This window comes from Dermacentor andersoni, chromosome 8, assembly GCF_023375885.2.
Source record: "Dermacentor andersoni chromosome 8, qqDerAnde1_hic_scaffold, whole genome shotgun sequence".
NCBI lineage: Eukaryota > Metazoa > Arthropoda > Arachnida > Ixodida > Ixodidae > Dermacentor > Dermacentor andersoni.
Genome location: NC_092821.1, coordinates 155555105 through 155582899, shown reverse-complemented (window position 1 = coordinate 155582899; position 27795 = coordinate 155555105). Strand labels below are relative to the sequence as shown.

Below are 27795 nucleotides of genomic sequence, written 5' to 3'. Positions count from 1 at the left end.
GATGATATGCTTGATTTCATTTGAAGCCAGCGCCTCTAGATGTACAGACACGACTTGCCTGTTGAAGCATCTCATGTTGTCGGTGGTGAGAACTGGTTTGAAAGGGATGGCGAGTACCTCGGTATTCTGTGAAGACCTCATGCTGGATGCACTCGAATTTAATGATGTGCTGAAAAACCTTCTCTTTGCTTTACGGCTCCACACTTTACGGCTCGACTTGTGCACCAGCACAAGATTCTTCACTGTTGACGTAGTAGTGCATGGTGTCGTTGCTGTCAGTGTGGCCCTTGGTGCTGTTGCACTTCGTGGAGGCAGCCCCTGCGGCACTGCCGAGTACAGCGGACGCGTGTGAGACTTCACTTCCATTGCAACTAAGCCGGAAACAGCAACTCCCTGGTAAAGTCCAAGAAATTCACAAAAAGAGTAGTGGTGGAAGACTCGGCATTCTGCCTGAAAGGCGCTTTGTGTTCTTTTTTGGGCTTGCATGGTTGGCCATTGAAGCATACCATATAAAAAGGAATGCCGACACTCGAGGGGACGTGTGATAGTCCTTTGCAACAATACTTTTATTTTTCTAAATTTTTTAATGTCTCATTATTTGTCATACATTAGCTTCAAACCACAGCATGTCTAACGATTTTCTCGTGATACTGAAACTTTCATTCTCAGCCTGCTCTTCTACTCGTGATGCAGCCGATGCGGCAGCAATTCCCAGCTCATTCCTCCTACATCCTGCTCACTGCAGCCCCAGTCTTCCCAGGGGTGGCACTTGCCCCCAGTATCTGCACAAAGAAGTGTTTTTATTAATTTATTAGTTTTATGTTTGTCTTTGACAATTGCTGCTTTTTGTTCACGTCATTGCATACATGGATGAGGGCTCATTCCAATCTTTTTGTGTTTTCTTCCATGCATGCATGCTTATGAAAAACAAACTGTCATGACATGCAGAGGTCTGTTGGCGTGTGCGTACGGATGCCACCCTTGAAGCCACAGACGCCGGCAGCTGCATCCCCTGCTGTCAAGACGGTGCCTACCACCGTGATGGCACCGACTTCTGTTGCGTCCCGTGCTCCCAATGTGACTACCACACGTGCCCCGAATGTGATCGTCTCAACTGTGGCTTCGGGCAGCACGTCGCCCGCACGTCCGCCGACTCCTGCACAACAGATCAGAGTGACTGGTACCAATGCCTCAATGCTGGCAGCGGTAAGTTTTAATTTCTCTTATTCTTCTAATCTCAATAAACAGTGCAAAGTGTTTGTTCAATTAAGAAGTCTTCTGCGCAAGCATTAAGCTATCGCATGTTTCTTTCAGATGCTGTGTGCATGGTGTATGCTAGAAAAATTTCTAGAGGGAACTCTGGTGCTTCGATCGTTCAGCTATCATGGGGAGGATGACAGTACTGTTGAACCCCGCAATAACGAAAAAAGACAGGGAATGCACTGAAAATTTCAAACTTAAGGGCCCTGATGTGCTTTTCTGACTAAATCATAGAATGGCCCAACTATTAAAGGAAACCTTGCAAATCTCATTTAACAAAAGCTTCTTGAATCCTTCAAGTATAAGGGGAGTTATTGCACCGATGCACGGCTTTCTCTCTCTTTTCCTCTCCACTAGCACGCTCAAAGCTACACAGGGGAGAAGCCAAGGGGGTAAAGCCCAGCCCAAAAGTTGATTGCCTTGTCGGTGAAAGTGCTTGTCGCGGCACCCCGTGGTGGCGGTGGTAGACTATGCTTCACAGCACGCCGCTGCTATCACGTATGGCACATGCAGCTATGTGTAACAGTTGAATTGGTAGACCAGCAGTGTAAAGATGACATGCTTTTTCTGTCTTCTTGAGGTCACAGATATACACAGTATAACTTTGTTCACACGTTTTAAGAAAGCACTATTGGGTCACTCAAGCAATCCTTATGATGTGTAACTGCGAGAGCATTGTTGCTGAGTGTGTCGCTGTCGGGGACTTGAGGGGTGCACGTTGCCTTGCTGCAGTCGCTGTAGCTCACCGTGCTTGCTCCACAGCTGCTCGCTTTGCCCTTCACATTGTTGGGGGCTTGGGTGGCGAGCATTGTTTTGCTGTTGCAGTCGATTTTGCAGATTTTGCTGTGTTGCGGTGGTCTCATACTTCATCAGCAGTGAACTGGTGTCTGTGGCCATGCTTTGCTGTCTCGACTGATGGTGTACATGCAAGCCATTCAACTTCGCACGATGAAGACTCCACAGCACCGACAGTGGCACCACTCCTATCACACGCCATTTAGTGAATCGCCCGCCAGCCCAACCACAAGCACAGCCTCGATGATATTCATTACTGTCGCCTGTCGCAACAGTGGTGCAGTGGTTAGCGCACTCCGCTACAGAGCAGTGGCAGTGGGGCAGATGATTGAATCCTCACAGTGGCCACTTCCTTAGTCAGATAAAGCTCACAGAATCTGTGTGCAGTTTTTCTAAAAATTAAATTAAAAGATGGGGTTTTACGTGCCAAAACCACGATCTGATTATAAGACACGTCGTAGTGGGGCTCTCGAATAATTTGGACTACCTTGGGTTCTTGAATGGGCACCTAAATCTAAGTATATGGGTGTTTTTGCATTTCGCCCCCGCCGAAATGCGGCCGCCATGGTTGGGATTCGATCCTGCGACCTTGTGCTTAACAGCCCAACACCAGTGCCATTTTTCTGCCATGGCTTTCTGATCACTGTGCGGTCGCACAACGAGCCAAGTAATTCCCTCGCATAAAAAAAAAAAAAAAAAAAAATACGTGCTAATCGGGAAAACATGGAATTCGAAGTCACTAAAGAATTTGACAGATTCATCTGTAGTTGACATCTAAGTGAAGCGAAGTGTTGCGGGAATTGTTGCAGCATGACACGCCGATGCACGCTGAGCAGGTGTGGGTCGAGCAATTCGAGGCGCACATTGTAGTGTCCTTATTGTGAGGTGTTTTAAGACGATGACAGGAAACCAAAACGAAATCGAGCTGGCGGGCGACACCAGAATGTGACGCCTACAGTGCTGCCAGAACGAAACATGACGCTCATTTCGAGCCGCCTGCAGCGGGGAACAGTGGTGCGTTTGGTTTACCGCCTATTAGAAGCATGCAGTGGGAGTAGCTGTGAAGGTGGCGTGCGAGGGAGATTTGCTGACATCGGAGTCGGAAACCAAGTGCGTGCCAGCATTTGCACATGAGGCGGGTAGACGACCATTGCGGGGAAGCTGCTGCAGTGGGTGGTTATTGTTCTTGATCGTGCGAACCTCGCAACTTTTCCTCTTTACATGGAATCTAGCGGTTGAAAATCTTGGTGTGATTGCCGATCGGTGATACTGAATGTTGATGCCGAAAGATTGTGCTTTCCAAAAATATACGAACCGGTAAAGAAGTGTAACAGGATTGGGTCATTTATTGTGTTCTCGATCGAGAACGTTGGTGGTGGGAAATTGTATGCAGTGGGCTGTAATCAATAATGTTCTACTGTATGTGTTTCATTTATTTAAAGGGAGACGCTCCTCGAGACACCTTTTTTTTTTATTACTTGTACTGGAGGCTTCAAAATTCAGCCAATTATAGAGTTTTCTATGCAGATTTCAAATATGTAACTAGTGTTTGTGTAGGCGTTATAGTTTTTGAGTTGTGACGCACAAGGGCAAAATATGGTAGTCTTTCTTTCTGGGAACTTTTTTTCTGTGCTAAATCTTCAGAAAAAGCATTGTGCGGTAGCTTGTTTAGCTCTTTGTAGATCGCAAAGTGCCAATATCTAGCCAAACAAGTATGTACAATTACTGGAACTAGGGGAAAAAAACTAACTTTTCAACAAATTTTTTTTTTCTCAATTTCCTGAAATATCAAATATCAAATCCTGGCCACGGCGGCCGCATTTCGATGGGGGCGAAATGCGAAAACACTCGTGGTACTTAGTTAGGTGCACGTTAAAGAACCCCAGGTGGTCAAAATTTCCGGCGTCCCCCACTACGGCGTGCCTCATAATCAGAAAGTGGTTTTGGCACGTAAAACCCCATAATTAAATAATTAAATGTTGTGTACAAGGGTTTTGCAAAAGCTGCATTTTCATTACACTATTTTTTGAGAGTCATGTGTAGCACATCAATTTTGTCCCCTTTAGACGTACTATTAGATGCAATTCACAGAATTGTCATATCATTTTTCATTGCGGAGTTACGGAGATGTAAACTAGATAGTTTTGTTTTCTGAAAATTTGCGATTTTTGCCAATTTCTTATGAAAAATTGACGACCTAAAACAGAAATTCCAAAATGAACAGTCACTAGATTTTAAGTTTTCCTTTTAAATGCAAGAAACCTCATCAAATTTGGTGCAATGGTTGTCGAGAAAAACAAGTTCTCTTTTTATAAGTGTTTGGTTAGGAGCACCCGAGCTAACGCTTCTTAACTAAAAATTAGCAATTATGTGTTACTGAGAATTAGGGGTGTGCGAATACTGGAATATTACGTATAGAATAGTGAACGTTTGAATGATTTTATTTGTGAATCAAATATTTACTATTCGATTTTTCGAATATTTGTTATATTCGACATAGAAACGTGCGCAGTGCCCCATCTCACATGCGCCTCATAGCCCCTCTTGCTCGATCCTGTGCAAATGAGCACCTCACTTCGTTGTTCTCGGCACAAAAAGGAGTGCCGAGCAAGCCGCAATCTGTCTGCCGTTGCTCGCGTTTTCGTGGACTCTGTCTCTGCGAGTGCTTCTGCCCTGCTGCACGGGCTTCCCGACGTCAGTCCAATGCGGGGATTGCGCACAGTGCCTAAACGCTGCAATTCGCCAAGTGGAGCTGCGTCGCCCCGGGCTGCTTTTGTTCAGGTTGGACCAATCTAAACGATACCGTAACGTGGACACTGGGAACGACAACAAAATCTGCATGTATTTCGAGAAGTGTGAAGGCATGTGCGAAGATTCGGCCGATTAGCTGCTAGGAGGCATGCAGATCATGAAGTTAACACTTCATGAACATAACACTTGAAGTTAACTTCAATAGCCATCAATCTAACCTGTACGCGTGATTTTGGGTATTTGCAGCAAGCATTCTGCAAAGGCTTGTGGCCTGTTACCACATTGGCCTGGGGTGAATTTCCATCACAGCCACACAGCGCTGCATACAGAGCGCTGCTTCTGTGTATCCCATCTATGCCTTCGTCCTTTGCTGCAATAGAATTATGCGTGTGTGTGTTGCGTAGGTGGGGGGGTTCATCGCACGAGCCTGCCGTGACCCTCCCGATTTCAGAATGTTTGACAGGTGGCTAATCACGTTGAACCCGACTATAAATGGCACCTGCTCTTTGATAAAGTGGAAGCTTGGGCAAGTTCGTGATTCAGTATTGACATGTCTGCACAGCGCTAAAGACGAGGACAGAAGAAAGGACACAACACAGTCGCTGTTGTTTAATGTCGCAGCGCTAACAAGTCGCAGCGCTTTAATGGCGCAGTGCTAACAATAGCTACACAAGGAGCGGTGGTCGAGTGACATGATGCGCCGTCCGCGCTTTCATCTGTCGCATAGATTGGCTTCCCAATAACCCACCTGCTGTAAAGTTCGGAAAGGCCTTCTTTATTTTAGAGGAAAAGTGGAAAGGAATACTTTAATGCAATAGAAGACTGCTGTAAAACACAGGTCCAGCAAGCTGAGAACCGCATTGGTACTTGGTACAACATAATGCCATTAGTTAGCTTCAGAGGGAAAGAAAAGCTCCAATTCTATTCAGCAGATGTTCTATTGCTAAAAAAAAAAAAATATATTCGAGACCATCATATACTAGAACTGAGCTCTAATCAGTGCTGGCATACTAATTTGAAGTACGCATTAATAAGAGCTGACTGTACTGTATCTTTTGATTTCTATGTACGTAAGTTACTGACAGCTTGCTAGATTCTTGTTATGCAATGCTAGGAGACTCCTGAGCATGTGCAGCACCATGCTTTCTCGCCCAAAATTTGTAAGCATGAATTTTTGGAAAGTATTCTGATATACAGTATTCGATTCGAATTGATTTGATATTAGATTCAACATGAACCATTTGGTATTTGCACATCCCTACTAAGAATGATCTTGCAATCGCAAAATCGGCCAGTAGTTGTTGCCGGGTCCAGCTGCTTTCAATGCTGGTGCGCGGAAGCAAGAGCAAGTGATTTGTCCGTGATGTGGACAAGTGCATCTGTAAATGGAGGCTGTTTTTGCAACGATTTGAGCTGTATGCGGTGATTTCCGCTGATTATATGCGCAGGTATCCCCCCCCCCCCCCCCCAGCTGTTTTAATTAGGGGCGCTGATTATATGTGGTGGTGGGTTATACGTGCGAAAATACGATATCCAAGAATGTTGTTCTGCGTGTGCGTGGCACACTTGTCTCCCATAGATGCCTACATGCCCAGTGCCGAATCATGTAAAATTGTGCAAAAGTGATTGACTTGGAACACAAGCATCCTCTGGGAGATCTTTGTCCAATGATGCCAAATCTGCATGTGCTGCCTGCTAGGCTAGCCAGGTTCTGTATTTCGGGCGATCACTTTCAGTTGCACAATTATGGCCTCATTTTCTATTATGGCCTGTGCAGCGGCCACCATCTCAATCAAGTGCCATAAACAAGTCCACAATGATGGGATGCAGTTTTTTGTGTTTGCTGCACCTTGTTTTGTCTGTGCACCACTGGTCAACTTTAACTGAGCCACAGAGTATGCATGTACTAGGCATGGTGTGCAAATTGTCGTCATGTGACGAGAGGTTGATGGCAATGCAGCCGTGCCATTCAAAACAGGCAATTGACAAACAAGGTAGCAGCTACGACGTGTTTCCAGTGCCTGCAATCATTTCCAGTGCTTTACTGCTTTTGTAAACAAAAATGACAGTTGTCACGTGTGTGTGCTGTGGCAATATTCTGTGTTAAATGGGTAAAAAATTCATTTCAGCACTTTTTGGATTTGGTTAGCATTACATAAGTAAATATGGGGACGAATGTTCTGGCAAAGTTTGATGTAGTTAAGGGGCATTTCATTGTTAAAACATACAGAATGTCACTAAACTGATACATGAACACCCATGCCATCAAATAAGCAAACTATAGCCACACATGCAGAAATGTCTGTGCAGCCAGTGAAAAGATAGGAGTTGTCTTCCAGAATGTCACCAGGCAACTGCTGTCTCTCCTCCTCATTCTATTTCCACCCTATCTTGTGCAGCAGCTGGGCTTGAAACCAAACCAGCACATGAAGTTGGTGAGCGTTTCGACACCGAGTGGTGGCAGCACAGCTGTGGTCACTCGTATGCCCCCTCAGGTAAAACTAGCGCACGCTTGTGCAGTCTCCTGAGGGCCGCCTGCCATTGTTGTCTGCTGCTGGCTCGTAGTTTTGTTTGGGGCAGGGCTTGTGCTTTGTGATCCTCTTGTTCAGAGGTCTCGTAACCAACTCGTTGAGTTGCCTGGCTAGCTTGTTGCTGATTGTCTCTAATTTAATCAGCAGTGGTGAAGGTTCTGGTCTGCTTGGCCTTCTGTAATGACTCGTGCCTGACCTGCCTTGTCTTTTAGCCTGCATGTAGTCTTTCTTGCTTGACATTCTTTGGCTTTGCTCATCTGGGATGCTGAGTCCTACTTCTGGTGGCATCAGAAATAAGCGGAATTGGTGGTCACACACTGGTGGGATTAGAAATAAATGGAACACAGCCTTGTAGTGTGACCTTGTACTGCCATGCTTCTTGGGTTCTTTGGCGGAATTTGGTTGGGGCACTACTTGGTTGTCACAAAAGTGTGAAGGGCACTGCCCCGTTCTCTGCAGCATACTGCAGTGGAAACCACTTATAAAACAATATATTTGACATAAGTAGCCGATGTACCGTCAACTTTTGTATGTATAGAATGTTAAATATACTGCTTACTACAATGCTCTCATGCCACATTATCGGTGATAACAGTTGTCGTATTTACTTGTGTAAGGGCCACATTTTTTTAAATGGAATCTTGGCTGGGTGTGGCCCTTGCACGAATCAGGCCTATGATGGCCTGCCTAAGGTTCGTGCTGCTTCGGCAGCTGTAGCAGAGTGTAAGGGAGGTGCAAATGGCATAACGCTGGAGTACACAACCTCAGATGCTGGCCCATTGTCCCTGACCAGCACTGACTGAAACAGGACTCCCTTCTCTAGAGGGGAAATGCCATCGATCCGACTGCAAACACTGCCAACAAGCCAAGATGATGCATCACACAAAGAAATAATGGTGTGGTGGCCTGAGTGGCGTCAACGGAAAAGCAGCTATCATCATGTAGCGGCAACGTAACTTCGCTTTCTGACAGGACGCTTTTAATTTTTTTCCAAAATTTTGCCTTCCAAAGTGGGGGTGCGGCCCTTAGAAGAGGGCGGCCCTTAGCCAAGTATGAACCGTAAATGTTGCCTACTCGTAGTTATGCCATCGCAGTTGTTCCATCGTTCTTATTCTAACTCTGTCATCCTACTCTTGTCATGTCACTGTCGTCACACAGTCGTTGTCATACCATTGTTGTCGTGCCATTGTCACCATAGCATATTATCGTATCATATTATCATAATAATGCTTCCTTGATTCTGTTGTGGTTATGCCACTGTAGTCACACTCTAAGAAAAGTTTACACCCTTTGCGTCGTATCTTGCCACACAACAATAACCGTCATCTGTCTTGTCCACATTTCCTTTCTTTAACGCTGTAAACCCGGTACTTCCCAGTAACAAACAGCATGCGCATTATCAGCATGACATAGCATTGCCGACAGGAAAGTAGTGAGCGCGACGTTTTCAAGAAAGGAAACTCAAGCAAGGCAGATGACGATTATTGTTGTGTGGCAGATATACAAACCGAAGGGTGCAAACCTTTTTTTAGAGTGCATGTTATTGTCGTCACGGCATCGTCAGGCAGTGGCTATGATGCATCCATTGTCATACCATCATGGACATGCTATTGTGGTCGTGCTGTCACTGTTGTCATTCTTGTCACTCCACCCTTGTCATCCTACTCTCGTCATGCCATCGTTGTCATACAGGCCTCATGATGCAGTCGTTGTTGTGCTATTGTCGTCATACGCTTGTCGTCATCTGATTGTCTTCATACTGCTGTCATGCCATAGTCATGATTGCGTCGTCCTAACTTCGACATCCGACTCTCGTCGTGCTGTCATTGTCACGCTATCGTCGTCACACAGTCATCATCATACATACCATTGTCTTGCCTTCATCATGCTGTCATCGTGCTGCCCTTGTTATACCATCATCATCATTTAAGAATTGTATTGTCATGCCATCATTGTCGTACTGCCTTTTTGTTCCATCGACGTCGCTTCTTGTTTGTCATTCCATCTTTGTCACTATGTTGGTCTCATACAGTCGTTGGCATGCTGCCATGCTTGTGGGTGTCCTTGGCAAGCAAATTCCATAGAAATGCGGGACGATACCGCTGTATGTGGCATATAGCTGAAGCAACAAAAGTCTCAGAATGACCACTACCGATGTTTATTTAAATAAACGTGACTTCAGCAATATGGTTAGGTTAGTAATATTAATAGTTAGGTTAGTAATGCTAACTGCCTTACCATCAACAATCACCGCGAGATGAGTACTGACATAATTTTTTTTTGTTTATGTGAATTTCACATTCTTTTTATATTAGGTGCAGACACCCAGTAGCCAGATTTAATTGTTATAGCCCATAATGCGGCAGGGTGGGGCATCTGCTCATTGTTACATTTGAGCATTGCTACAATTGGTAATGGTGAGTTCAACTGTACTTCTCTCTGTCTAAATAGTTTGAATGTTTGTTCCCTCAGCTTTTTTCATGCAGCCCAGTTATAACAATTATAGATTGAAACAATAAGGTTTTCTTAGCACTTTAATATTGTTATAAGTGGGTTTTACTGTACTAGTTACTGTGCATTGGTGCAACATTTGCTAGTGCACGGCTCTAGCAGTACTCCACTTAAATATTACCATCAAACTGCATAGACTTCCCTGATTGAAATAAAGATTTTATTCTCGGAATGGGAAAGCAAGCCTGCAGTTGGCTTGAGGAATGTGAAAATAGGTGAGGGTCCTGGCACAAATAAAAAAAATGTTTGACTTTAAGAATGAATGTTGCTAATAATTGCGCCCAAGAAAGCTCTTGTGCCCTGCTAGTTCTCAAAGTGGAATAGAACGTGGTTGACCGTCAACTTGGATATTGCATGTGTTCCATTTACTTCAGATTCGGGCAGTACGTGTGACTGGGGTGGAAAACAGTTCTCTTGGGCAGTCATGCCCTGTTTGCACGTTTTGATTAAAATTTTATGAACTGTCATGGCACAAATATCTTCAGCTGGACTTTAGTAGTGTAATGTTATGCCACCTCTGCACATGCCGTTGCATCGTCCGTAGTTGTGTTTGCTGATTTTCTAAGTTTGTGTATGTGTGTGTAAGAGTTAAGTTTTCTAGATTGATGCATTGTTTGCGTGCTCTTTTTGTCACTTTCTCTCGTTTAGTTTCTTTTCAATTTCTGAAGGGGGTGGAATTATCAATATATTGGGTGCTGTAGGCTATTTTTGGTATATGTTGATGCAACCGCCGTATGGAATTTAATGCCAGTTATTGCAGTCCTGATAGTGGCCTCTTCATTAATGAATTGTTGCCTGCGGGTGCAAAACTTTTGTGGTAACATTTTTATGCAGTGAGTGTGCAGTCAGTACTCTCAAAGGGATGTCTGTTCCTGCTGCCAGTCCGCAATTTAACGACCAGAATCGCTAGCCAAATGATGCCAAACAACGTAGATTGAAAAGGAAAAATGCAGTGTTGAAAATTATTTAACCCTGTGTGCATTTGTCATGGAGAATCACAAACTGCAACACATGTATAGTAAAGGGCGGCCAGTGCTTTTCTTTCTGATGACGTAGCCTCGGCGACACTCATGAAAATCTTGAAGACTAGCCGTGTCAGAGTGATGAGTGGCGTGTGTCTCTCTGATGGTGATCCTTGCAGTTGCAGAGTGCCCCATCCTCGTCTACTTCGGTGTCATCCTCGATGCCAGTGCCAATGCAGCTAATTGCCAACACGGCCAGCATGACTGGTTCTCCATCACCTGCAGTGCGTTAAGTTTTCTTTTTCATTTAATTCTTTTCCTTTCATTTATTGATACTGTCAGTCCCAAAGGGACCATAAAAGGAGTGGTAGAGGAGAAATTTGAACATAATACAAAGTGCAAAAATGGACAGATATTCAACTGAAAATAAATGTACGTACGGACGTTGGAAAGCACAATTTCTTGGCACAAAACAAAACAACAGGACATCATAAAGGCTAAAAAATGTCAGTCCACACAGGCAATACAGTCCTACTGCTCGATCTCAGTAGCAAACACAATATTCTCAATGCTATGAAAGTATTCGGTCAATGTAGAAGCTGAAACAGCAGAGTCTGCGAGAGTGTTCCAATCTTCGCAACTGTGGAGAAAATAACTGAACTTAGAGCAGTCGTTTCTTAAAACCGGTAATGGAATAAATTTACTGTAGCGATGTCTGGATGTTTTGTTAGTGTTGATTTCGAAATACGCTGATGTGTTTATACTAATGTAGTTATGGATAATAAGGTAAAGGAATTTCAATCTTTCATACCTGGTTCTTGTTTCAAGAACTGGTAGTTGTGCTTGTTCGCACAGCTGGGTTGGGGAATAGATGTGGCGGTATTTATTAAATATAAATCTTGAGGAAAGCAGTTGAATCTTTACAAGCTTGAGGCAGTTGATTACTGTGTAAGGGGCCCATACTATTTTTGCATACTGCATTACTGGCCTTACGAGAGATTTGTATGTGAGAATCGTGAGTAGCACTGTACACGGTGCGTCTCGGGCACCAAAGTGATCTGGAAGCTTTGGAGACTACCGTATCTATCGTAGGTCTGATGTAAATGTTACTCCTAGATATTTATATTGATTCACTCGTTCATGTGTATGCCCATTAATTTGATAATTGTAATTAAGAATATTTGTCTACCTAGTTATGGTCATGAACACCGACTTTTTGAAGTTTAACTCTGTTTGTCATTCCTGACATCATTTAATTATTTTTTTAAGGTTTGAATTTATTTCACTCTGACCTTGGATTGAATTTATTTTACTGTAGATCATGCAATCATCAGTGAAGAGTCTTAATGGCACATAAATGGTTTTTTGTATATCATCAACAAAGATAAAAAATAAAGGCGGACCTGGAACGCTACCTTGTGGTACCCCAGAGGCGACGGGTATAGTGCTAGACTGGTAACCCCCAAAATCTACATGTTGTTCACGAAAAGAAATGTACGAAGAGAACCATTTTGTTAGATCTTGATTTTTGAAGACAGTATTAAACTTTTTCGGGTGCGACACCTTATCAAACGCTTTTGCGAAATCCAGGTATATAATGTCTGTTTGACCATATGTACCTATTGTTTCAGCAAGATCGTGAATTATTTCTATAGATTGGGTAACTGTAGAGAGACCCTTTCGAAATCCGTGTTGATGACTGTAAAGAAGGTTATGCCGATCCAGGTAGTGCAGGAGATGTTTTGAAATGATGTGTTCAAGTAACTTGGAAGTTGTACTGGTGAGGGAAATTGGTCTGTAATAGTTAACAGAAGATTTTTTCTTGCTTTTGTGAACAGGTATGACTTTTGCTCGCTTCCAAGCACCAGGAAAACATCCGTTACTAATAGATGACTCAAATATTTTTTTTCAGATATTTAGAAACTCATTCAGCGTACCTGTACAAAAACTCGTTTAGAATGCCGTCTGGGCCAGGGCTCTTTTGGTCAACATGGAGTAAGAGGTTCAGAACACCTTGTTCATCAATTTGTAAATTGGGGATAGGCGGTCCTAGATTTTCATCAACAAAAGGCGGTAATACATACACCATTGTCATGTGTGAACACAGATGCAGAATAATATTTTCCGCGTGTTCTTGGCCATTCTCTTCTTCTCCAGCAAGGTGCATAACAGATGATGGATTAATGTAACGCCAAAATTTACCAGGGGACTTGTGAAGAAACTTAGTTTGTGTTATGTTATCAGACCTTTCTTTGGATTCCTTTAGCAGGAGCTTCAATCTTATGCTGATACGGGCAACGTAAAGTTTCTTTTCTGGGTCAGGGTTTTGTGAAGCTACCTTCCTCTTACATTGTAGTCTCCGTTTAACATGAAGTATATCTCTAGTGATCCAAGGACTTCTTTTATTAGTATGTTTAGTTTTTTTCTGAATAAACTTGTTAATGCGCCGTGCTGTCAGTTCTGAAAAGAAGTTCCATAATCAGTTTGTGCTGGCACCAGAGTTATAAAGCTGCATAAAGTCAGAGAGCGAATACTCAAGGCAGTCTATTACTGCATCTATTGTCATCGGCGGCTCTAAAATTAGGGAAAGTTGTGAGGGAATGAGTATTTGTTATCTCTGGGGATGCGTCTAACGATAACAGAACCATCATGTGATTCGATAATCCATCGAGTATTTTGCAGTCGCAGATGGATGACTTTAGGTACTCGGATACAAAGATCAAATCGAGAATGGATGATGTCGTAGGACATCTCCTTGTGTAGTCGGTTGCAACCTTGAAATAAGTTATTACAGCGGGCAAGATCTAGCAACTGTTTGCAACTAGGCGCCTCTCGTGTACCAGGCAGTTTTGAAGGCCAGCCAATCCTAGGTAGATTGCAGATTAAAATCCCCAGGCAAGAGAATCTTAATGTCATGAGGTAGATGTACATCTATAAAATATCTCAACTTTGCCAGTACAGCCACTGGCGATCTTAGGGATCTTTAGGCGGCCCTAATGAAAACTGTGTGGTTATCTAACTTTGTCTTAATCCACAGTGCTTCGATGCCATTTACGTCTGGCAAAGCAGAGAATGATGGGTTATTTTTTATTATGATCGCAATGCCCCCACCTTTATCTTCTCAATCTTTTCTGGCTTTCTTATAGTTGGGAGGAGTAATTGGGCATCTAAAATATCCTTATGAAGCCATGTTTCAGCGACTACCAATATGTCAGGTTCGTGTTCTAAGACTATGCTTTCTAACTCAACCAATTTATTTAATATACTTCTGGCGTTCAGGTTTATAATCTTAAATTGTCGAGACTGGGGCTTTTGAAGTCATTTGTTTCTCTTGAAATAGGCGTGGCACCTGTACCTTTCGTTATAGTTTCATTCCAGGCATACATGACATTATTCATCTTCAGCTTATCAAACACAAGCTTCACCTTCACTCCCCTTTGTCTTTCATCTGCTGTTGAATTCCAGAGGTTTTTCGTATTTGAAGCACTCTTTTAGAATAATCCTTTGAAATACTGATTTCCTGTCCTTTCAATTTGAAGCAATTTTTCAAGATACTCATTTCCTCCCTGAAGTCTCCAATCTTAATGATAACTGGGCAATCTTTATCGAGAGTCTTCTTACCTGGGCTCTGTGTTCTTTCAATCGTGGTCATTTTCTGTCCCAGCACTGCCCCAAAAATATCATTGTTTACTTTTCTTCATTTTCACTTCTTCTTCTGTACCTCGTACGATCAGATTGTTGCGGCGGGACCGATTTTCCAAATTATCAAGTTGTTTCGACAGAGTAACAATTTAGGTCTCGTAGTCACTCACAGAAGTTTCAATCTTTGAAAGCCTTATTTGAGTTTCATCTAAGACCTCGAGCTTCTTTTCAATGGCTGCCAACCTGGTCTGCATTTGCAACATACCCAACTCAGACGATGTCTGTTTTTCGTGCATTAGAGTAATTTTTTCCAAGATATCTTTCTGGGTTTGAAGAATCTCGTTTAGCACTTTTTCCATAAGGAGTCCTGGATTTTTCTCAACATCTCCCGAAAGCTTAAGCAACAGGCATGCCATTGAAAAGCAGCTGCTAATGCACTTCGGCAGTATGTGTGGACACGGCAACAATACATTGGTAGTCACTATAAAATCCGTGTCTTTTATCACTAACCTGCATGTACAAAGGTATATCAGGCATTGTCATCACGGTGGGGTTGCCATGTCCACTGAAGCTCAACTATGTTGGCTGCAGATTTATACCCAGCAGGCTTGGTGTCACAAGGTGTCAGCGTGACGTCATCGTGCCCAATGATGGAGTATAGAAGATGTTGTGCACGAGGTGCTGATATGTCATGCAAGGGGCATATTGGGTGGCATTGATAGTTAATCTAGGATACTGCCACTTCAGTGCGCCGATTTTCAGTAGCAGTGGTAGGTTGAGGGTTTAAGAAACATGACAATAGGTGCCTAAATTTATCTGGATCACTTTCATTTACCATACTGTTGGGTAGCGTGCTACACAATTCAATAGCAGTAGGTAAGAAAGAGTTGTTGAAGGCATTAGAGGAACCATGAAGACGTTGTAGACTCAGGTTGTTAAAGAGACGCTTGGTGCTGCTTTACAATACAAAGGTGTCATCGTCACGGCTGGGTTGCCGTGTCCAAACTGCACAGTTTGTACCGTAATAATACAAAATTTGTTTTATGACTCTATTTTATTTATCACCAGTTAAATTGGGTGTTAATTTGAGCTTAAATTGATGTAACTCAAATATATTTACATGCTGTGCAGCTGAAACATGTGGCAGCTGATGCTTACGCTGTGTTACAGATGAAAGTCGGTGTCCCAACGAGCTCCGCTGCATCTCCTGCTGGCACATCTGTGCGAACAGTGGCTGTGGTGTCGTCTGCTGCCAGCGGCACATCACCTGCATCTGGGGTGAAAATCATTGACCTCACTCAGGAAGAAGAGGCAGCAAATGCTCATGCTAAGGCCCTCTCAGGTGGGTCCCATCCTCTCGGCAACGAAGCAGTGGTGTGACCGTAGAGTAAACCTTCATTAATACTGATGTCTCGAGAAATCAGTCAGGTTGCTACTAGTACGATGTCAACACGTATTTTTAGCCCTTTATCCAGAAGAGCTTTACTGCCGGACTCCAGATATCTCGAAATTATGACTTAAAATACCGTAGAAAAGTCACTACCTAAGAGACGGTGCTAATTTCTGCAGTGTAAGGAATTCCAGACAAGTTTACTTATAATGGCGAAGCCTTTAGCACAATTAAATAAGACAGGGACATGACAGAGACACAGGACAGCGCTTTCTAAGTTTACTTAGAAAACCGAAACTGAACTGTGAAAAAGTGCAACTGTCATGTCTTTAGCATACAGCCACCTATGAGAGTCTGTTTACGCCTCGCTATTGCAAACATGAAGCGAGCGACTCCATCAAGCCATAGTCCTGCTGAAACTACATTGCAAGCCTGCATGCTCACCTGGTTTCAACGCAGCTAATGGGCCGATTGCATAGGCTCAAAGGAAAACCGGTGGTATTTGTCAGTGCCCAGTGAAAGTATTGGATAGCTTTAGAAAGGTATTAAATAGGGGTGTGCAACTGTCGAATATCACCACATCGAATTGAATAGTGAACGTTGGAATAATACGATTCACGAATCGGCTATCTACTACGCATTTGATTTTTGCAATCTTCAATATATTCAAGGTAATGGTTTCTAAGGCGATGCAGGTACTCAGTAAATAAAAAATAAAATAAAATAAAAGCCCCGCGCAGTGCCCCGTGTCGCGTGCACCACGGAGCCCCTCGTGCTCGATGCCCCCCCATACCACCGTTTCACTTCGTTTTCGGCGCAAAAGAAGCCCTGTCCCGCCTGACGCAGTGGCGGATTGCAAGCGCTCCCTGGCAGTGGCCCGAGGTGGGGAGCGCACACGGCGGCCGAACGCCGCAATGCACAGAACGGCACCGCGCTGGCCGGGGCCGCCTTTGTTGGTACAAAGTTTGTCCAGGTCAACAGGTTCGATAGGAATGCTAGTGCGATACGGACAGATGGAACGGCAACATAAGCAGCACGTATTTCGTGAAGTGCGAAAGCATGTGCGAAGCTCGGGCCGATTAGCCACCGACAGTTGCGCAGACCGTGTTGGATACTTGGCGGCGATCTTCACGCCACTTTAACAGCCATCAATTTAATTCGCACGCGTGACCTTGGGATCGATCACGTGATGAGCCACCCGTGTAAACATACAAGTGGCCTATGCTAGCAGCAAGCATTCCACAGTGCCTTGGGGTGAATTTTTGTCACGGCCAGGCTGCCTAAGGTTTACCTAAGTGCCTCATGAACTTACTGTGATGCTGCATATTTCTGAATCTTCGACAGGTGGCAACTCACTCTGCACCTAACAATAAAATGGCGGATGGTGCATACTATTTACTGTCGGTAAAGGTTACGCACCGAGCAGTGGTTGAGTTGGGTGATGCGTGGTCCTTTTGTATCGCACAGATTGCCCTTAAGATAACCCACCTGCCATAAAGTTGGGATAATTCTTCTGTATTTTAGAGAAAAACTGAAAAGCAAAACTTTCTACGCAATAAATAAAAAATTGCTGCACAACACAGGTCCACCATTAAACTGATAACCTCACTGGGATTCAATGCAACAGGACGTCACTAATTCATTAGATTCAGAGGAAGGAAGCACTTGATTCTATTCATCAGAAATTTTATTGATAAAAAAAATATTTTCCAGACTTTCATATACAGTAATCCCTCGTTATAACGAAGTCAGTGGGATGGCGGAAAAATGCGTCATAAGCGGTAATTAGATATAAGCGACCCGTCAAGAGAAGCTAAAGCAGTTGAGCTTTAATTGCGCCACAACTGCGAGGAGGTCAAAATACAATGTATTCAGTGAAGCAAAACTTTATTTAGATGCAAAAGAGGCAGTGAGCATTGGCTGGTCCAAGTTCTTACCGGGTGCGAGGAACCCCTGCTTTAATTTGACCAAGCATTGCATGAGGTCGTGGTCGCCGCCGCATTCAACCTCATTTCGAAGCAGACGTAGGTACTCCCACGTCTGCACCATGGTTGGCACTTCACATGGCTCTTCGTCTGCCGTCTCATCATCCTCGTCGGGGCCACCAGCAGTGTCAATTGGTACTTCCGCATCTGTCGCTGGGGCGACCATGTGAGCAGCAGTGTCGGCCAACGCTAGTGTCTCGAAGTCCCCTTCTACCTTGGCCAGCCTTGTACAGATCGCTGCAAGTCCGGTCATTGTCAGGGTCGCTGATTGCATGGGAAAAGCCGGCGTGCGCAAAGCACATGGCGACCTTCGAAGGTACGAGTTCCATGACAAGTTCAGCAAGTGGACCGCACCAAGCAAATCAATGTTGTGCCTCTTGCTGGCGTCATACGCTGTGAGCACGCGCTGCAAAAGAGCCTTGCGGTACAGCTTCCGGGCGGTCTCAATGATTCTCTGATCCGTCGATTGCAGTACTGCGGTTGTGTTTGCAGGCTTCCACAGCGATCGCCTTAAGGTTGTCGATCTTCCCGTGGCTTAGAGAATTGTCATTTGTGAAAAGCACTTGCTAATTGTTTGCGTCGAACCATCTATCCAGAAGGCACACATAGTATTCAAAAATAGCCGCAGTCATCCATGCTCGTTTGTTACTTTTGTAGATGCATTCCTTGGGAATAGCTGCATTTCGGAAGCACCGCGGCTTCTCCGTTTTCTCCAGTCAACAAGGGAAGCTTGACCCCGCCTGTTGCATTGGCACCAAACAGCACTGTGGCACGCTCCTTGCTCGGTTTTCCTCTTTATGAGGTTCCACCAGTGGTAGTATATGTGTGATTCGTTAGCATGTTGTGAAAAAATACAGCCTCATCTAGGTTGTAGATGTCTTTGTCTTCATATTGTTCAAGTAGAGCTTGAAGCCGATGTTGGTGCCGTACATCTACAGTGTCACGGTTCACGGCTGTGCTTTCGCCGACAATTGACTTCGAGGTCACGCCGTGTCATTTCTTGAACCGTTCTAGCCAGCCATTGCTGAAATTGTAATCTTTATGGCCCATTTTGGGGGTGAGCGCTTCGGCTTTTGCAGTAAGTGCAAGTCCATGTACAGGGAGATTCGCACTCCCAGCGTTCTTCAGCCACTGTAGAAGTGGACCTTCCACTTTAGGGTATTTAGAATCATGATTCCTCTTTCTCTTCGCTGAGAAGCTCTTTTCAAAGCCTTCCAGCACAGCTTCTTTGCTTTTCAATACAGTTGATAAAGTAGACGGCTGTATTCCGAATTCCATCGCGATGTCAGTTTTCTGCCAGCCACCTTTTTCCACTTCTTTTATCAGCATAACTTTCTGCTCCAAAGTCAGACACTTTCGCCTGGAGTCTGACGGAGCCATTTATCACTGTAGACCACAAAAGCACAGGTGAGGCACACCTAACGAAGCACTCCGAATAACACACAATCTTGTGGCCTGCAGCACGGATCCAAACGCATGTGCCGTCAGCGCCAAAGTGACTGAATGTGGCAGGCGGTGCGGAAGGCAGAAGCTTCAAAATGTCGTCGGGGAACCTCGCTTCAGTGCGTGCTGGTGATGGCGACGGTTGCAATGGTGGGCTTGGTATCGGCTTCACGTGTAGCAGAAGAAAGGCGATCGGAGTTGTTGAGACCAAGAAGTAGGAAAGGGCAGGCTGGAAGAGGGCAACGTTGGAGGAGCAGCGACGTCGAAACTGGCAACGAGGAGGTGAGGAGTTGACAGGAAGGCGAGTGAGAGGAGTGACTGACGTCCAAATGGCTTGCAGACTGGATAGCGAATGAGGACGTGAAGGCAGTGGCCGCTTCTGTGTGTGTGGGGGGGAGGGGGGGAGGGGGGGGGAGGGGGGGAGGAGGTCACGGAAGATTGCGAGAGTATTGCACTGGAAAGCACCACAAATGCCATGGTTCGAGCCTGAGATTGTGTTTGTGGGGCTCAAAAAAACGATTAGCCGATCGTTGTGGGTACGCAGTGTGATCATGAAAACTGAATGCAGAGGGCACTTGGAAGGGTGAAGCAACATCAACATTCACATCAACATTGACATCAACATAATTTTGGCGCCGTGCCGGAGTCGGAGAGCGTTGTGGCCTGTGTTGTGGCGTCGTGCAAGCTTGGACAAAAACCGGGTGCTCAGCATAGAAGAAAAATTGGTCATCGTTCGCACTGTCGAACGTGGCGTGAAAAAGTTGGTGCTGGCACGCGAGAAGGATCTGCCGTTGACTATGGTGTGTGGCATTTAGAATGCGAAGGAGAAGTTGCTCGGTAATTCTGCTGCGACTTAAAATACGTTGGCTACGAGGGTCGACCTTTCGAGGTTCGACTTTTCGAGGTTTGACTTTTCGCCATCGTTGCCTGTGTTATTGCCGAAGTGTCACCTAATGATATTGATGAGGACGACATGGAGAGCGAAAGTGCGGGCGATTCAGGCCCTACAGTGGCAGGTGCTGTGCGTCATGTCAGCCTCATGTGGGTGCTTTTGCTGAGGAAAGGGGGCTGGCGGAAAAGCTGGCTCGTACCTTATGCGAGTTGGAGGCCGCCGTCATCGCTGCTAGCCCGCCGCAGCATCAAACGAAAGTAATAGACTTTTGTGGCGCGAAGTGAATAAATACTGCATGTTTTCTGCCCTTTTATCACACTCTCTCGTTATGTTTTTGACTGCTAAGTGGGCAATCTCATGCTATTTCGGTTAAACAGTACAGTGCAGTCCACTTATAACGATATATTGGTTATAACGATGAGTCGACTTCAGAATATGCATTTACGCATTAGGGCTATGAGAAAAAAACCCAGATACAGTCAAACCTACTTATAACAATGTTCAAGTGCCACGAAAATTTCATCGTTATAACCAATAATTGTTATAACCAGGTTGCATGAAAAAATCAAACTAGGGGGATGGTATAGCTGATGTGAGAAAACTATAATAGCAGGGAGGCCAGTTCCCCTCCCCACCACCTTTCTGCACCGGCGTGCTGATAGCGTTCACTTGTCTAACTGCTTCCTGGGCGCTCCGAACGCGTGTAACAAGCCGCAGCTGTCAGCATTAAAGAATAGCACTGCTATAACTGCATATAGGGGTCACGGGTGGCAAGCGATATGCGAGCTCCACCGAGGCGTCACTTTAGTGGCCCCAAAAGGGGCCTTCTAAATATTGTGAGAAGGCTGCCATGGTAGCCTGTCAAGCTTGAAAAATCCAGAAGAAACACTGAGGCGAGATCGCCACAAGCATCTCGCCATGTACTTCTCACTGGCTTGCACGAGAAAAGCCTATGTCTGTCAGCCTTGCATGCTTTACACAAAGCTTGCTGACATCTTTCTCCAAGGCATCCAGATGCTCCACGTAATGCAGCAAAAGGTTCCTCGCGAAAACTAGGCCCCTGAGGGACTGAATCATCTGCCAGGCTTCCTGTGATGGCAGCGTTGAGGCAGCCTGCCCTACCGTGTCATCGCTGCCGTCACCGACGTTTCTATCTGATGCAAGCACGTTTGCAGTGATTGTCTCGTCGGTTAGAAACACTTCGTTTCCAAATCTATAACCGTGTGCTTTCTTTTCACCGGCAATGTCGTGCATTGCCGATGATCAGCGGGCGGATCAGCCACTTTCCTTTTCGGTGGCGAGTCAAACCAACCGTTAGTGAAACAAGGCTGAGAAATCGCGTGGCCAGGAATGATTTCGACGCAACGAACAAAGACGAACGCGAGGGATTAAGCTGTTCGCAGAACTGCACTGAATGCTTCGCTGTGCGCCAGTGACATTTTCTTGCGCGAGCGTGCATGTGAGGCTGCCACGACAGGCTGCCCATAAAAAAAAACTCGAAAGGAAATGCAACAAAAACAAATTGATCTAAAACAACACATTATAGCCGTATACTGTACAGTAGTCGACCGATTTTTTGGACTATAAAAATTCGGACTTGATAGATACTCCGGACTTTATTCTCATAGAGCTAATGCATTTTTGTGACCGATTTTTCGGACAACATAAAGCCAGAAGTTCTATGTTCCAGGCAAAATTTGCCACGACGGACCAGCGCTATGAGTCGGGGAGGACGCCATTTTGAATCTTGAGCCGCCTGACTAGCTTCGGATCGGACGTGAAGTGGCTTGGATCAGTATAGTAATTTGATTAGCAAGTATAGGAGGTGTCCAAATCCACACGGCAAAGGTGGCGCCTGTTGTAAGAAATGCCGATCTTAAAGGCCATGCTTTTGCCTGTAGCCTGCGGCAGAAGCGGTCTTGAGAGCCAGAAACCGGTCATGCACGGCCAGTTTCGGACAGCACCTATGAATGCCAGGTGATGCTCACGATAGCCACCACCATCATCAGTTTTGCCTCGGTGTCATAGGTGCTGTCATGCACGTTTTTGTCCAGCAGTTATCTGCCGGCTTTTATCCAGTACAATGCAATTGAAATCGTCTGCCATCACTAGCTGCCGTACAACATATCATCGCTATTTCGGTGTGTTGCGGCTGTTCATTCAGCGCAATGCCGACTTGTTTTCGATGCCATGGCCCCTGCTCTTCACCCGCCTCCACCGAATGTGTCGAAGCATGGAAAATATTCGACCATGATGCTGGACAAGAAGGCAGCCATCATCAGGCTTATCGAGCAAGGACGGACCCAGGTTGACGTCGTGACGTAGTTTAATATCTCCAAACAGCTCTTGTCTGATTACGTGAACAACAAAGAAAAAATCTTGTCTGCAGTCAACCAGTTGCACGGCAAAACTAAAAAAAAATGACCGAAAAGGACAACATCCAAAGCTTAAAGAGGCCCTGCAGCTGTGGTTGAAAGGAATCCCAGCAAAGAACCTCCCCATTTCGGGCAACATGCTCAAGCAGAAAGCCGAAATGCTTGCTTTAAAAATGGGCATTCAGGACTTCAAGTTCACCGATGAGTGTATCCGTGGGTTTAAGAAAAACCACGGCGTCTCTTTCAAGAAAGTTTGCGGCGAGAGCGGTGTCGTGGATCAATCTACTGTCACGGATTACCGGATGAGTAAGTTGAAGGCTCTGCTACAACAGTATGCTCCTGCAGACATCTTTAATTGTGACGAGACAGGCCTATTCTTCAGTATGCTGCTGGACCGTTCGCTTTCCTTTACTAATGAGGCCTGCGCTGGTGGGAAGCATAGTAAGAAGGTAACTGTCACGGTCAGGGCAAACGCAGCTGGCACCGAGAAGCTGCCCCTTCTAGTGATAGGGAAGGCGAAAAACCTGCGTTGCTTTAAGGGTGCGAAGAACCTGCCTGTGTGGTACAGCAGCAATACAAAGGCCTGTATTACACAAAGCTTGTTTGAAGATTACGTCCGCCGTCTGGACCGGATGTTTGTGCGCTAGAAGAGGCAAGTGGTAATAGTCGTAGACAATTGCAAGGTGCATGGTGCCGTAAACAGCCTGCAAGCTATTCGTCTGGAATTCTTGCCGCCAAATACAAGGAGTGTGCTGCAGTCGATGGACCATGGGGTCATTAAAAACTCAAGGTGCACTACCGGGCCCGTTTACTTGGCCGCACACTAATGTGCTTTGACAATGGGAAGACATACTCCGTTAACCTGTTCTCGGCACTTGGCATGCTAGCGGATGCCTGGAAGGCTGTTCAGCCTTCGACGATTGCAAATTGCTTTAGGCATGCTGGATTTTGCAACTCTGAAGAGCCCATGACCGTAGAGGGAAATGGCACTGCTGAAGACATCGACACCGGCGAGCGGCTTATTGCAGACTTGCGCCTTTCCGCTGCTGTTCCTTTTCACGAGTTTGCCGCAGTCGACAACAACATAGACGTGTGCTTGGAGTTTACGGACAACGAGATCGTGGGCAGGTGACCGCACCGCCCCAAAGCGGCTCGGAATCCGAGGACGACACCTCTGGCCGCCCGCAGCCATCAATGCAAGACATCAGCGCTCTAATATTATTGTCTAGTTTGTATGACGAGAACATGACACTTGCACAGATGCAAGCAGATGTCGTTACAGAAAACAGGAATTCAAAACAAAGGACCATCTGCGACTTTTTCAGTCCAGTTTAGCTGGAATAAAGTTTGGTTTTGCGGCTCACAAATTTTTCGGACTGTTCTTTATTCGGACTATTTTTCTGTTCCCTCCAGGTCCAGAAGATCGGTCGGCTACTGTACCACAGGTTGTTGGTTTAAAGGATTAAAGCTTCTTTTTTTTTTTTTTTCATTTGATACTGTACCTAAATAAAGAACGGTTTCCATACCTGCCAGGTCTCCCGAATTGTCCGGGAGACTCCCAAATTTTGATGGTTTTGTACGATTGTACGACCGAAACAGAAATCTCCTGAACATGGGCCCGTGTTCAGCCGAATCCTTCTAGTCTGGCCACGTAGCACCGGAGCTACGTGACACCAATTGACATAGTGATCAGTGAAGAGTCTACAAAGCGTAGCCGGTCAAGCGCAGAATTGAAGCTCCTAGTATCACTTCTGCTTTGCTATCTCTGCGAACGCAGCGCCGCAGTCATTTTCATCTACGCATAAGGAAATTGTCTACGCAGCTGCCCAGGGTATCACAAGCGTGGCACTAGGGTCCGATTTTCCCTGTAGTTCCTCTCCACTTTCTTGTGCTGGTTTTTCCTGTAAGTAGCACTAGGCCACCTCCACACGCTCATCAGAAGTTTTCTTACATTCTTTGTTGGCTTCGGCACTCCAGTGCATGGTGTAGTGCATCCTTTACATAGTTGTCAGCAATGGCGTTGAGTAAAGAGCGCAAGAAATACCTTCGAGTCTTTTTAAGGCCGTATACCGCAGAGTTTGGCTGTATTATGGAGTCGCGGAAAAGCGAGCATCATGCATTTTTCACTGTTTGCAATTACGACATCAGCATCTCGCACGGCGGTAGAACCAACTTGGCTACGCACATTTCGTGGAAGAAGCACGCCAGCGCCCTTCAGTGCCAAGAGAACGAGCAACGTCTCCAGCAATTTTTCGGGAGACAAGACGACACTGACGTCATCTGTGCAGAATGCCTGTTCACGGATTTCTTGCTGGAGCACAATATCCCGCTGAGTGCCTCTGAACACGTGGGACCTATGCTGCGGAAAATGTTCCCGAAGTCAGATGTTGCGAAGCGCTATGCATGTTCTAGGACTAAGACTACAGCAATTGTCGGTGAGATGGCTCACCACACACAGGAAAGCACGGTGAGCGCCCTGAAAAAAAAAAGAGTGTTTGCGGTTGCCATAAATGGCAGTAACGATAGCCAAGCACAGCTGTACCCGATTGTGGTCACCTATTTCGTAAAAGAATCGGGCTTAATCGAGAGCAAACTGCTTGCGCTGAGCACCCTGGAGGGCCATTCAACTAGGCGCAACATTGCCAGATTGATTATAGGTACCCTCATTTCGTTGAACATACCGTCATCCAGTTGCATAGCTTTTGGTTCCGACAGCACCAACGTGATGTTGGGGGGGGGGGGGAATGGCGTAGCGGCAGTGCTGACGGAGGCCTATGAAAATGTTATAAAAATTGGTTGTCCATGCCATTTGATCATCATTGCGGCTGAGAAAGCGGTGTCCTGTCACCCGTCGAAGATGGCCGAAGACCTCATGGATATTTGTTTTTATTTGGGAAAGAGCGCTAAAAGAAAATTTACCCGTAGACAGTTTCACGAAATGCACGATATTGAGTTCCGAAAAATTCTGAAGCATGCGCCAACTCAATGGCTGTCGCTTGGGAAATGCCTGCAAAGGCTACTGGACCAGTGGGCACCTCTGTTGAGCTTTTTCCTTCATGAGGTGAAGAAAGAAGCCATAAGCCCGCAGTTTCAGTCTTACTATCAAATTCCGAAGACACCAGTGGTGTCAGCGGTAACTGCACAACCGTAGCCCATCCTGTTCAAACAGAAGAGAAAAACCTCAGCTGAGAGTACACCAGTAACAGTGAAAAAGGCTAAGGGCGCTTATGTGGAAGGCAAGACTTGGGGGGCACCATGAATAACACGTGAGGAACGGCTGTTTGTGCTCCTGAGCTCTGATCTCAACAAAACCTGCTGTCTTCTTTTAAAGACCATTATCCTTGCCTTTGAGACATTGAACTGCCGCCTGCAAGCACAAGCTCCTCAAATACACTTGCTGCAATCGCTGCTCTTTGGGCTTCTCAAGGACCTCCTTTCAAGGTTCGTGAGGCCAGGCCTGCTAAAGGAGCACAAGGACCTGCTTACAACTGACTACAAGAGCCGAGATGCGCAGAAGGATGATCGAGACATTGTGGTCGGACAAGAAGCTAAACACATTGTTGAAAAACTCGAGCCAAGTGAACAAGAACAATTTTTTGAGGCTGTTCGGAAATACATGGTCACTGCCTGTGATTACATTCGGCTCAAATTTCCTTTGGCTCACAGTGCACTGACTAATGCACGAGTTGCAAATGTCAACTCTATTGACACCATGTCATTTCGTAACGTCCTCTTCTTTGTGGAGAGGTATCCAGCCTTGTTACCACTGGAGCTGCAAGAGTTTATCTAAAGATGAAGCTTCAACTTTTTTGGAAATGGAATTTGTGAAGTTGCAGGCTTCTGTCATTCCTCCAGATGTGCTGCAAGAGGAACGGGCTGACGTCCAGTGGAACTCCAGCTCTGAGGTGCAGGAAATTTAGGCGTATCTCAGCAGTGATGCTTGGAATCCTCTCTATACAACACAGCAACGCTTAATGCGAGAGGCAGTTCAGCGCTGTAAAAAAAAAATCGTACCCAGTTCCGAGCATCTAATACTGACACAACCCTCGGACACATTCTTTTGGCGAAGTGTCGCAGCGGCGAACATTGTTACGCACAACAGTACTCCAAGGACTTCTTGAATAGGGCGGCGTCAGCCACGTTGAAGATTTAGTGATAGTGACCAGTTGTGCATGTTGTTGGTGGTTTCGAAACAACAACTACACAATTACTGCTCAGTTACAACTAAAGAAAAAATTCAGTCATGGAAAATGTGTGTGAACTATTGCGACTCCGAGACCCCCTCCCCCCTTCCTCCGTCAGATCTCCCTAATGTCGTTGAACCTGGCGGGTATGAGTTTCGCACAATTGCGATCAAGAATGTCGCACTGTTTCTAAGTGCAGACGCAGCCAGTGCAAAAATATCTCTAGCCTTCGCAGCGTTGTGCCTGATGTCTGAAATGGAGTACAGCACCGCAATGCCATAATCGCTCAGTCACCATGTTGCGGGCAGTAGTGGGACTAAAATTTCGGCAGTTTAGTGACTCTTTGTTGTCAAGAGATGTGAATTGACTCCTATGGCTGTTTGGAGGGGGTACGAAGATATTTTGTTGTATTGGGCTTCCATTTTACAAGGTTCAGTAGTTGCTGTTGCATTAAGAAACACAGGTCAGTTTGCTAGTGTACAGGTCTTAGTTAAATGGCATTAAATTGGTTTTCTCATAAACAAAATAAGCCGTCATTCTTGTTTCCGAGTAAAACTAAGTATTAGCGCCCATCCTGTTTACTTGCCTGTCCTCCTCTTCTTTTTTTTTTTTTTTTTTTCGCTATTGTTTCAGAATAAAAATGTGTGCCATCTTTCTGTGCATTTGCAGCTGGTGGCGTCTCACTGGGCAGTGCACTGCACAAGATCGTTTCGTCATCATCCATTCCTGTACTGAGCGCGGCACCAACTTCTCTTGTTCAGGTAAACGTCAAAAACTATTTATTAACCCACAATTACTTTTTCTGTTGTAATACTGGTTTTGTCTGCTGTATTCATCTGAAGTGTGTAGACAATGGCTTGGTGGTGGATAGTGGCAAGTAGAGAGGTGTCCACTCTGCGGTGGGTGATGGAAGGCACTGTCCCATTCGCAACACCTTCTCCTCATTTGCACAGTCTCTCCATCCACTCCTCGCTTGGCAGTGTTGCCATTTTAAGAGTGATTTTGTCGTTACACTGTCCACTCTTTGTTGGTGCACGAAGTAGTGGTGCAAGCCAAGTCGCAGGCTGTTGAAAC

At 45.4% G+C, this 27795-nt stretch overlaps 1 protein-coding gene and 2 pseudogenes across 14 annotated transcripts in view; 2 read left to right on the top strand and 1 right to left on the bottom strand.

Moving 5' to 3' along the window:
* The window catches only part of LOC140219912 (uncharacterized), a 178018-nt gene that overhangs the window by 72727 nt on the left and 77496 nt on the right, over nt 1–27795 (top strand). For 12 of the 14 annotated variants that reach the window (XM_072290089.1, XM_072290088.1, XM_072290086.1 and 9 more), the window contains 5 exons: nt 949–1206; nt 7206–7301; nt 10990–11094; nt 15623–15794; nt 27391–27482. In XM_072290089.1, coding sequence (XP_072146190.1) covers nt 949–1206; nt 7206–7301; nt 10990–11094; nt 15623–15794; nt 27391–27482 — 723 coding nt within the window. The remainder of the gene's footprint in view (nt 1–948; nt 1207–7205; nt 7302–10989; nt 11095–15622; nt 15795–27390; nt 27483–27795) is intronic. The other 2 variants (XM_072290083.1, XM_072290087.1) reach the window with 2 other exon arrangements.
* Nucleotides 14092–15592, bottom strand: LOC140219962 (uncharacterized; annotated as a pseudogene).
* Nucleotides 22711–24557, top strand: LOC140219913 (tigger transposable element-derived protein 4-like; annotated as a pseudogene).